The following is a 12,835-nucleotide window of genomic DNA, read 5'->3' as shown; positions in this document are numbered from 1 at the left end:
TCTGGGGCGGAGTGTAGAGCTGAATTCCTTGGAAGACAGTTTTTCACTCAGTGTCTCCCAAACAATTTCGATTTCCATTTATTTATTTAAGGAGGAAATAGAAGGAAATTTCCGCGGGTCGCTAATTTCATTTCAACGTGTACCAGTGGCTTTAGCCTTGAGCAGATATTTCAGAGGAACACAAAATCAATGTGGAGATTCTATTGGGAATAGCTCTGAAACCCATTAGCAACTTTGACCAATAGGTCAGGTAAAGTAATAGCCAGATAAATGTTTTATTACAGATTTGCAAACTGACCTAATGGAGGAGGCTAGTACCTGGGCAGCAGTGCAAGGCAAATATTCATCATGAGATGCTATTGCTTTAATGAACACAAATTTCTCAGTGGCCAAGGCCTTTGGTTCTTTATATATAATGCGTGAAAGATTGGTCGCTCTAATCTGGCCCCAGACAAGACAAAAGGCAGCATCTGTTGTCCTCGCACAACACTGGAGCGATGCAATCACTCTAAAAGATTTGTTGTTATAGGGCTAATGCTTCATTTATATTACATCATACATAGCTGAGATCTATTGTTCAGAGAAAAGAAAATACAGCGGAATCAAGGACTAAGATTTTGTATTTAATCTGCTCTGGTGATAAACAGTTAAATAATTAAAATCAGTGATATAAGTGTGTGCTACATACAGATCTGTGCCAGTTTTAAAGAAATCATCTCATTCTATTTTTTCCCCTTTTTGTTTGTGTCCCATGAATTTTATTTATTTACTGTCCAAACAGGAAATCAGACAATAAGTGGGTAGAAAGAAAACCCTCCACTGACAACCACTGGGATTATTTTTTTTAACCATCTTTACTATTCACAGTGATCTGCTAACTGTGTGCCCCTTATGCACATTTAACTAGTGACAAAATGAAGAATTTGTGGTCTTAGTTGCCCTTTAAAGTTTTCTTTTACATAAGATTTATATTCTTCCTGATTTTTTCCAAAGATTAAACACTAAGTGCAAGTGCCATTGTTTATCCCTGAGCTGCATATGCCACAGATCCTTCCTTTCATACACTTTTCATGCTGCTCTTTGCTGGGTAGTATGCTAGTTTTCTGAATGAAAGCCAGACAGACTGAGAGCTCCCACATGCAGAGAGGAGCCGCTCCTGTTTCCAGCTCAGTTTCCAAGGGGACCACCAAGCCCACCAATCACATCGCTCGGCGCAAGCACGCGGGCAATTCAATTTCTTAAAGCCGCAGTGTCCATTATCAGGGAGGTGTAGAGAAAGAAAGTACAGCCAAAAAAAATCCAAAAAACAACACATTTGAAAAAGAAGACGAATAGAAAAGCACCTCAACGCTGCAGTTTAAAAGTGTTTTTCCTTTTTTCTTTTTATTAAATGTGAATTCACATGGTAGTTTGAGCCCATCCATTTAAAGAATCCGCCTAAATACAAAATAGGCATCATTCCGTCATCACATCCTTTTCAAACGCAACAAATAACACATCTGTGTACATATATTCACAAACTGAAAGGACAGTCGATGGTGGTAGGTACTTATTTATTAAAAGATGAGTCAGAGACAGATTCACACTTGGAATGTGAAGTAACTACTGCCTAGAACTTCCCAACAAAATGTTTTGGCATATAATTAGGTCATATTCCAAAACTTTTTTTTTTTTTTTATCAAACAAACTTCATATGTAAGACCCACATAAAAATAAACAATATCTGCTTTTTTTAAGTGCAAGAAATAAAAAATACAGGTTTATGGTTAATGTTTTAAAAAAAGAAGGCAGTCTTCAGTTTTAAAATAAAGTTTCATTTCATGAAACAGGACTATGGAATGTTCTTTTTTTTGCTTGCTTGTTAAAAATGCCAGACCACCACTGTATGAGACTATGCCCTTTTGGAGTTAGTATGATTTTTTTTCCCTAATTTGCAGTCAGGTTTAAGATGTTTGGTGTCAGATATGCCCATTATCTGATATCATGCGTCAAATAACATTCAAATTGCGATATCAATGTGTTTCAATAGCATGTATCACACCATGAGGCCATATTAAATTGTTTTGTATCAGTTCCAGCTGATTTGTTTATTTTCCTGCCTGGACAGGCTTCAGCATCATAACATGAAATGATGTCGACAGTGCACAAGTCTGTTTTTCCATCACTTGCTACAATTGTTGATGGTCTGTATCTTAAGAGTATATATTGCACAAAAAAATGAGAAGGGGGAAAAACAGTATGTGCCATAAAAAATACCAAAATCCAGTTTCACACCTGCGATTGGGACCCATCCACATATCACGAGTATGATATACATAAACTCCTAACTTTACTATATTACAGTACATATACAATCTTGAAACTAGTTCCAGCTCTGAGGTATGTGTTCCCCATGATGCCATTGTATCGTCTACAAATACTCAACAAATCTGCTCTACAACTGTACAAAACCTAGTTTAAAATCACAAGGCATTTTTGATGCAAGTTTTAATTTAACTTAATCCTTAAAACCAGGACTCCCTTGCATGCTAAAAACAAATGATAAAGGGAAGAAGTGCCTGAAACTCACTGAAAGCACAGTAAGAACATTCCCTTTGCAACTGTACAAAAATATGCCTGAAAATATCTTACTTTTCTTTTAAAAAGATGAGGTCTGTTATGTATCAAAATGTTTCCTCCACACTTGTATTCTGCAGAGGTTTAGGCTGCTTAATTTTTCCAAACCAGGAGGTAAAACGGAATCAGTTACAAAACAAACAAACATTTGCGGCATTAAGAAAAAATTACATAAACCGTTGTAAAGTAACATCCTGAACAATTTGTCAGTTCACAGATTTGCTTTGAGACAGTCCACACAGTCCGTGTTCAGCTCCCTGCAGTTTTTGTTGTTGTTGTCGTTGTTGTTTTAAGAGGAAAAGATGCATAGAAGTTCATGTATTTTCCCTTTGTGGTCCGTTTTAAGCTGAACAGTAAATGCAGACCTACGAGGGAAAACAATCCATAAAACCCTGTCATGCTGCCAGATAAAAAAGTCTGCAGACTTTGCTTTTTTTTTTTTTTGCTACCAGCTTCATAAGCATCTCATTCCTCAAACCTCACCTCGCCTCCTGGTCCTCCACCTCCCTCCAGGACCCTTAAGAAAAAAGAAAAAAAAACCCACAGGAGGCAGGGCTGGGGACAATTTGACCAGGACATATATAATTTCATATCTCCCTTCTCTGTTATTACTAGCTCAACTGTTTTTTTCGGTTTTGTTTTTTTTTTTTTTTTCAGTATGTGAAGACAAGGTCGGAAAAGTTCGCCTCCAGCCAGTCCCCGGCAATCATCTCACTGAGTTCTGGCGTGCAGTAGTCTGGGAATTCAAAGTGAGAGCCCAGGCTGCCCTCACTGAACGAGTCCAGGTCCTTATCCACAAGAGACAGGGAGAGGTTTCCTGAATTGGGGTTGCCCAGCTCAGAGCCCGGGGCGCTGGGAGCGAAATTTAAACTAAAGTCAAACAGCAAATCGTCCGCGTCGTCGCCGGAAGAGGAGCTGATGCTGGACGAGGAGGAGGATGTGGAGACCGACCTGGAGGATGCTGGTGAGACGGAAGCAGCGTGCAATGTGCTTTGCTTGGTAATGTTTTTGATGCTGTAAAACAGTCTGTTGTTGTTCCGCACCTCTTCGTACATACTCGTCCCCTCGGACTCTGCCGAGGAGCTCAAAGTTGGACTAGCGGGAACTTTGGCTACATTGTACGGCCTCAGGCGCTCCTCCTCACCCGGCTTAATCCCCATCCGGTAGTCCTCTTCGTACTCGTCGTCATCGTCCTCATCGGTGAGCTCACTCTTTACAGTCTTTGCAACTTTTAAGCTGGGGAACACGCAATCCTCCGCGTAGCCGTGCGTGGATTTCGAGCCGCTCTTAGTTTTTATCTTTGAACTCTTCTTGTTGGGAGTCTTTGCAATCTTGCCGCACTTCTCCGGAGACGGTGCTGATGATTTTGAACTGTCGAGCTTTGGTTTTTTCTTCGGTCTGTACTTGTAGTCGGGGTAGTCAGCCATGTGTTTTAGCCGCAGCCTCTCGGCTTCTCTGATAAACGGGATCTTTTCGCTGTCCTTGAGCATCTTCCACCTCTTCCCCAGGCGCTTGGAAATCTCTGCGTTGTGCATGTCCGGTGACTGCTCCATTATCTTTCTCCTCTCGATTTTGGACCACACCATAAATGCATTCATGGGTCTCTTGATGTGACCGGTGGCTGTTTTGCACCAGTCCGGGTTTATCGCTACCGGACTGCATGCCATAAATTCACTCTCCTCCGAATCGGTAGCCTCCCTGGACATGCTCCCATCCGTCTCGCTGTTGTCCGTGTGCTGCACCATTGTCCTGTTTCAAAGTCACTTTGTTTCCGGACGCTGCAGTGTCTTAACGGCCCCACACTGCCAAGACGGCTCAGCTCTCTGTGTTTTGCGCCGGTTCGTTCACGTCCTCTGCGTATTGTGTCTCAAGCTCTGCACTCTTTTTCCAGAGTTACAAACTGCCTTCTTAACTAGTTATCAGCTTTTTCATGTCCCCTGCGTCACAGTCACTCATCCAATCACGTCCCTTCCACTCCGCCCAGCAGACTCCATCCAAGACTCCCCGTAACCCTATTCCTCCCTCCCGAAGCTCTCATTGGAGTGGAGGTGGGGATTTGTGGTACACAGCGTCTGGGGCAACACGCCGGCCGAGACAGGCATATTAAACACACAGTTAACGAAATGCGCTCTTGAGATGAGCGTCATGCGCCAAAGCGCACATAAGATATATGTCTGTTTCCTTACTTTAACTTTAAAAAATGTGAGAAGTTGCTCTTAAAACAAATACAATTTTGCACATGTATCTTGAGCAAAAAGATGTAGGCTGTATGATTGTTTTTTTCCCCTTCTTCTTCCTTAGGTTGAGTACTGAAGGTGGCGCTTGGACACAGTTGCAGGCGCCTGGATGCGTCGGTACGTCTGCTTGTCTGTTGTAAAAGGATGCATTTTAGTAGCCGTTAATGGCTTTTGAGGAAGACTTTGTTTTTTTGTAGTTTTGTTTTTTAAATTTATTTTTTATGTATAACATTGTACGTTTGACACTTTTTTGTGTGTGTTTTGAGTGGCCACGTGTTATCACATGTTTTGGCGTGGCTCGTTCCTGCGCGTTTCCATGTCTGTGCTTGAATTAAGAAAATAGGTCAGTAGAACACTCTGCCTCACAGATCCTGTTTATAGTGTGTGAGCGCTTTAAACACCTGCAGCATCACATAGACCCCACCGGATAAAAATACAGCTATAAGAGAAAAACACGTCATGCGTATAAATAGTAATTAATGTAATTGTGCTGACACTATGTAAAACTGGGTTTCTGTAATCTGGACGGTAAAACACAAAAGCATGCTATATATATATATATATATATATATATATATATATATATATATATATATATATATATATATATATATATATATATATATATAAACCTTTCAATAGATGCTCATATAAAACATGCGATTGAATCAATAACCCTTATTCAGATGGTAACATTAGTGTATACAGCTTTGAATCGAGCCCATACAGCCAGGGATAGATGGAAGGCTCCCCGCTGAGTTTGCTGTGTCAAGAAGCAGAGTAGCATCTAGCTGGCGTCTCCTGCACACCCTCCACCCTCTTCCTCCCCCTTGGCGCTAGGTGCTAGCCAGCAGTGCTATTGGAGGCTGGGGCGATAAGGCGTCCTGCTTTTTTCTCTCTCTCTGCTTCGTCCCCTAGAGGGCAATCACTTACCCTTTTGAAACCCTCCCCCCACCCAGCCACCGTATTTTCCCCAGCTGGGGTTTAAGAAGTGTCTCTCCTGATACAGAGAAAGGGAGCTAGAAAGGCAGACAGAAGGTAGTGGAGAGAGGGAGAGAAATAGGGAAAAAGAGGCACACAGAGGGAAAAGAGACAAGGCTAAGAAGAGAAATGCTAAGATAGAGGGCGTCTTGCCTTTCCATCCTTGGAACACTGAGGCAAACCCTGTGTCTGTCTACCCAGACAGAGATAGGACTGAAATGCTTTATCATGACCACCCCTTGCTGATTAAGCCTTATCAGATATATGTGTCAGAGCCAGAGTCTCATGGGGTTGGCACACGCACATGCATGTTTTATTGTCAGCCTGTTTTTTTCTGTTGAATTAATTTGAGCAGTATTTGATCTTCTGATTAGTTCACATGTGGTGAAGGAGGTTATGTCAAATTAACCGATGGCATTGCCTCAAATGTAGGTGTGATTTATTTGTGCCAGTTACTGCAAATATTTGAATGAAATTGTATATATATATATATATATATATATATATATATATATATATATATATATATATATATATATATATATCCAGCCCTGTCTCTTTATATGATGGTTCCATGCTGGACATGAATCACAAGACTGCTTAATGATGAGCGTGCAGGGCGGCTGTCCTGCTCATTAGCATGGCTCATTATTGGCTGTGAATGAGGTGCTGGTGTCAGCTCATACCGCCTGTGAGTCATCTTAGGGAGGGTCTCATCGCCATGCCTGTCTCACACAGATGCACCAGTGGTATTCCCCCCCCACACAAACCCATTCCAGCTGCCTCATTCAGTGACTGGGACTGTCATCAGAATGAAGAGAGTTGTGGGACACTGAAATTTGCCGTGTTTTTTTTTTCATTTTCACTCTAGAGATTACATATAATTAAACAGTAAAAGCTGCATTATCATGTTTGCTTTCTAATACCCTTTCCAATACCCCAAAGGCAAATGCTTTAATGCTTATTTGCTGATTTTTGTGCGTGCGTGTCAAGGGAGAGGACATTTTATTCCAAAGCAATGGAGTGTTGAATTAAGTGATGGTTTTCATGTATGAACATTGAAAGTGGGTTTCAGGAGAAACAATTCCCTTTGCATTGCTTATCTAAAAGCCCCCCAAAGCAGCTGCTGCTCTCACAAAGGGCCAGTGAAGCGTTAGATCAATACTAACCCTTGCTAGAGGCTATCTGATGCTCAAAATGCATGGATCCATCTCCTCTGCATAGCCCTGAGACAGGTGTGGAGTCCTGGAAGCCACTATCTGATGGCTTCACAATGGGGTAAAGAAGTGGTGGGGGCCTGAAAGCGGGCGGTGGGGCAGCTGGGCTTGTTTTCATAGCACAGGAAAACGCAAATTAACTGTTCACTTGACAAATGTACTCTTGGATATCCTATAAAATCAGGTTATAATGCTTATTGGTGTGCAGTAAATTGGTATTTTCAGGCCCGTGCAGCGGAGTCACTTAATGTTGCTCTGATGTTATGCATAGAAATAATGTAACAAGTTCCAGCAGTGTGCAAGTGAATATACTTCACCCACAGACACAGAGTCATCTCTAGCCATGCATTATCCAGCTTATGAGTCTGACGATTTATTGTTTGTAAGTTTATACCACTTACCGCAACCCAGTTTGTTATCTTAACTTGTGAGATGATACTAAAACAAGTTGTATCAGCTGCCTGTGTGCATTTTACTGGCTGTCTGTCGCTGTGGTCTCATTCCTTAAAGATCATGCTGTCTTTCTCTCTCAAGATAAGAAAAGCTTTGACAATGAGGGTAATCTCACAGCAGTTTGTGGGTAGTTGTTTTACCACTGGAGTGTTTGGTTCCTCCAAGGCCATTTTATGCCTTGTTGTTGCTTTACATTCTCGACTCAATGCAAATGTATCTCCAGGGTGTCAGGTTCTTTGTTGACCTCCTTGATGTGGCCTCTGTCTTTCAAGGTCTGATACTTGGCGGATACTTGAAACTTGAGTATCATGTCGTGAATGTAAACAGCTGACGTTTGAGCACTCTGCTGGAAATGTTTGTCACAGGGATACACAAATACAGTCAGAGGCCAAAGCTGTAGGTACCCTTCGTACAGTTATTTTGCAACAGCTCCCAAGTTACGGAAGCATGTCAGTGCGTCTTGTTAAGTAAATTTATATTCCTGCACAAGAACCTGTGCACAAACGAGTTTTACGAGAATTAAAGTGCCCCAAATTGCATTTGACGTGTATGTTTGATGTATGGTGGATATTACCTAAGGAGTAACTTTACAGAGTCATATACATTACCATAAGGTAAACACCAGCCAAAATGGCATTTTACATTTGTAATAATAATAATTATTATAATCATACTTAATTATGATGTATAATGACTTTGTAGTTATTGCCACTTATCCTTAAATAAAAAATGCACATGCTACATTCATCAGTGATGATATAACCAAATTCAACAACCACGTCTTTAAATACTCGACCACTCCAGCATGCAATAATTCCACAGGGAGACTATAATCTTTTAGTGCAGCCAGAGAGAGACACGAGGAACAGTGTGGGTGTAGAACACAAGTATGGTAACTGAATACTATGTGACTAAGGCAATTCTTTCACTTAGGAATGTGGGATATCTGAATTAGACTTTTATTAGCTTGCTACGTATACGCAGCCTCTATGGAGATGACAACTGTTTGAATTCTGTGAAAGAATTTTTAAAAAAAAGCATAAAAGCTCTCTTGTCTCAGCTCACAGTGCAGATCTGATCCCCAAAGCAGAGGGAACCCAAAATGACCTGAAAGGGATTACATCATCCTGGAGCAACACTGGCTTACACAGTGCAGTACGTTCTACAGTAATCATATTGCCATGCCATTCCCCATAAGCTCCGTCTATTTAAATCCTTTAATTATGTACCAGCAGCACCGAAGCAGTGTTTACTGTAAGAGTCCCGGGTACCTAGTTTTGTATTGTACTTGTGCCTTGTGTTAATAAACTTGGGTGGAGGAAGAGCCCTCCAGGCACTCACAGCAACTGTAATGAGAGTGTGTTTAGTCTAGAGTCCGTGTAAGACTAATACTGATGGATTGTATGGCTCCAGGTCAGTTCTTGCACTCTTACATATTGGTGGAGGCTTATAAAAGAATCAAGGAAACGTTTCATGAGGTCATGCTCTCTCCATTTATTCATTTGAGAAGAAATGGCGATAATGTGTAGTTTTGAAAAACTACATGTTGTCACCAGAAATAATAAAGAGATTGTTTATAGTTTCTAGCTGTCTGGAGTGGTCACAAGAATTCATCAATAAAATGCAGCTGCTCTAGTTAAACAAGTAGCAAAACATCAGGATAAGATACCTAGATATGTTGATCGTGTTTCACTCAGAAGTTCATTTTCTAAGAATTAGCGAACTTTTCCCACTGAAGCCACGCGGCTCTGCTTCCCTACTAGCCAGCCCAGACTTGCCCTCTCACGAGATAAGATAGTGTTGACTACAGGCTAGTGTGTAGAGACTAGTGTGGGGCCTCCAGTGCGCTTAGTCACCCTCATTCACATCCTGTGCTCTGAAGTTTTACTGGTTTATGATCTTTGCACCAGCAGTCGAATCCTGACAGTTCAAAGTAGCATGACAAATTGAGAATCCCTGCCCCGTGGACAGATCCTAGGCAGGATTTTCTTAGGCTGTTGAGTTTTTTTAATTACTAGATAGAAAACTGAAAAAAATGGATTCAGGTTCTGCTTTTATTTTTCTTTTGACAGATTTCTCACATCTACTTTTTTATCGATAGTTAAGGTAAATTAATTATTATAGACTACACAAAAAAACGCCCTTGCAATGACAGTTCTAAGCTAAAATGTGGGGTATCTACAGTATTGTGTAAAAGACTTGAACCTACCCTCCTTCATAGCTTTATAGGAAAATGTGGAAAATGTGAAATAGTTGCAAAAATATATTGCAACATATTTAAACATGCATGGAATTATATATAAGGCATAAATAGAGTGAGTAAAATTCCAACAAGCTTGAAGAAGAAAGCTTATCTGAATTTGTTCCTCAACAAATTCTCAACTGTCTTAGATAAGCTTTCTCCTAATTTCTTTAAGTAGTCTTAAGAAATAGTTCTCCAGGCTTCTTGAAGGACATTCAAAGCTCCTCTTTGGCTGTTGGCTCCCTTTTGTTCTGTTCTCTGTCGAGATGATCCCACACTGCTTCAGAAATGTTGAGGTCCGGGCTCTGGTAGTGTTTTTCTATCCATGTATGCTTTTACTGCATTGGCATTGTGTTTGGGATCATTGCCCTGCTGAAAAATGAAGCTGCATGTCGGATCAAGAATTGACTGTAGTTTTCTGCATCGATAATTCCATCAATTATGACAAGCCCACCAACAGCACAGCAATGCAGACCTGAACTATGATAGAGCCTCTGTTTAGTTTCCTTAAATTTGTTTAAGAATACACCGCACACCCTGCCGAGATATGCTATTTTTGGCTAATATACAATTTAAAATGCGACACAAGTTAATCCCTTATGTTAGATGCCCTTTTTATGCAGGGTTGATTCATAGGTCAGTTTTATGTGTAAATGGTCAGGTACAAGAGCTGGACTGAAGAAGAGGAAAAAGCAGCCAATGTCTTAAGAAAAAATGTATATCCTACAGTCTGGTGAGTTTTTATGTTCTTAAACAATCACAGCGCTTCAACGTGGCTGGACAAAACAGCACTGGGAAAAATCAACCACATCAATCAGGCTTTAACCTTGAAAACAAAAACAAGAAGAAATGGACCCTTGGAGAGACAAACACCTGAAGCAAATCTGAGAATTCACTCTTGTTTGAACAGTGACCAGATAAGATAGCTCAAAGTTATCAGCACAAGATGAATTCCCAGAGGAACCTCCAGGAGGAGTTTCATCAGAGTAGTGGGAGGGAGAAAATCAATCCCTCAAACCACATATAGTGACAAATAACCACCAAAACCTGAAGCAAAATTAGTTATACCCTCAACAGCTTTATTTAGTCAGAAACCACAAAGTCTAAATTGAAAAAAAGAAAAAAAAAAAGTAATTTCCGCATGACTGTAAAAGTTCCTAAGTAAACACTGTACAACTGTGTAAACACAATCAGAATCATGTGGCCCACAATGAAAGCATACTTTTATTTTTCCCAGACACTGAGCCAACTCTGGTGATGTTGCACGCAATTCTCAATTCAAAGAGACTAACCATATTCATTTTGCAAACTCATTCATCGCATTCACTCATTCATTTTGTGTCTGTCGAGCAGTAAAAAATGTATTGTCTTGCATGCAGGTTTTACACTCCTTTATATACTAACGAAAGTCAATACAGAAGGTCACTTCAATATCATCTTTTATATGCTGACTGAATCGCAAGTAAAGTTTTCCTCAAACATATTTATGCTGTATGTCTGCAGAGAGCAATGGTGCCACAGAAAAAGGAGAAAAAAAAAATCTTCAATAGAGTCCTGTGACTTCCTTTTTACTTTTCATTACATATGCACATATAGACTGGTATTTTCTCCATCCGTATCAGAGTCTCAGTATGTCTTCTCCATATACTGACTCACTGCCCTTTCCTTCATGCCTCTGAAGGATTTCTAAGACAGGCTTCAAGAAAGATTTTCATAAATGTCCACTTTTGCAAATCCTCCACATCCCTCTGTATGTGCCAAGAGCTATCTTTATCTTAACAGTAAAGGTCATTGGAGGAGACTTAGGGATAGGCAAAGGGTAAGCTGTATTCATTGGACTCTACTTTTCTATCTATCTATCTATCTATCTATCTATCTATCTATCTATCTATCTATCTATCTATCTATCTATCTATCTATCTATCTATCTATCTATCTATCTATCTATCTATCTATCTATCTATCTATCTATCTATCATTAACATTATTATGATTTCTTAACTCCTTAATGTAATGTGTGGAGGTAATCTATGTCTTAAAACATAAGCAGGATTTATCCCTGCATACAAAATATTAACACAGATCTGATATGAGCGACACAAAATCTCCAATTTATTATTCCAGTCTCATGGGATCTTTTTAAACTGAGTTCGAGTGTCAATAGAGGAGCTCAGGATTACAAGATGAGAGCTGTAAGACAATTCGGATAATGAACAGGAAAGCAAAGTTTCGAGAAACCATAGAGAGAATGAATTTAGTCATAAAAGTGTGAGCGGATTAGCGCTTCTCTTATTTCTAACATTTCCTCTTTGAGGTTCTTACACTAATCTCATTATAAGTGTCTGTCAAGCATACATGACAATTCATTTTAACAAGGTAGAGTGTTCTGCTCCCTTTAAATTCGCAGATTGCTTCACAAATGAAAACACAGAGAGAAGTTCCTTTGGAACAGGCACAGACTAAAGAAAGAAAAGAGAAGGTTGAGGATTTTTGATCATTTCAAACCCAGAGTAACAGTAATGGTTTAAATGAGAATGTTTTTTTTCTTCTTTGGAAAGGAGTTCATTGTGACTACTGCAGTGTTTAATAGTAGCCAAAGGGAATCAGTTGTTGAAAAGTAGGAAAGGAGATGCTGAATAAATTTTCATGCTTAATGTTTATTCTTTTTGCACAATATGATTCATTGTATGAATCCTTGTAATGAATAAGTGCTGGGAATTATGATTGCTGACTTTCAGACAGAAGCTTTGTTCTCATTTTTCACTTCAGGAGTTTTTATTCCCCTTAAGATCAGCGCAACTATTGTCATAAAGAAATAAGACTGTGCTTTAGTCATATTGCAGTTTTACCACGAAACTATTGAAAGAATAAAAGGGCAGCTCATAAAACACTGTGTTCCAGATAAACCTGTGGAGGAAGCAACACATAATTAGTGTCTTGGTAATTGGGGAGAACCATTATAGCGCACTTAGTGTGATGCTAGACTAAATTGTTTGCCAACAGAACATAATGATTTTACACTCTGTAATTGTGTTTTTTATAATAGCTGCCTCCCTTTTCTTTTAACAAGAAAATGTGAAAAATATCCT

General features: G+C 39.8%; 1 protein-coding gene across 1 annotated transcript; it reads right to left on the bottom strand.

The window, feature by feature from the left end:
• Positions 1–2,058: 2,058 nt before the first annotated feature.
• Positions 2,059–4,543, bottom strand: sox11a (SRY-box transcription factor 11a). The gene has a single exon (XM_026152140.1). It carries the CDS (start codon positions 4,359–4,361, stop codon positions 3,270–3,272), a length of 1,092 nt encoding a protein of 363 aa, XP_026007925.1. The 5' UTR covers positions 4,362–4,543; the 3' UTR covers positions 2,059–3,269.
• Between the last annotated feature and the right edge of the window lie 8,292 nt (positions 4,544–12,835).

Source organism: Astatotilapia calliptera, chromosome 19 (assembly GCF_900246225.1).
Source record: "Astatotilapia calliptera chromosome 19, fAstCal1.2, whole genome shotgun sequence".
Classification (NCBI taxonomy): Eukaryota; Metazoa; Chordata; class Actinopteri; order Cichliformes; family Cichlidae; genus Astatotilapia; species Astatotilapia calliptera.
This window is presented reverse-complemented; position numbering and strand designations above follow the sequence as displayed.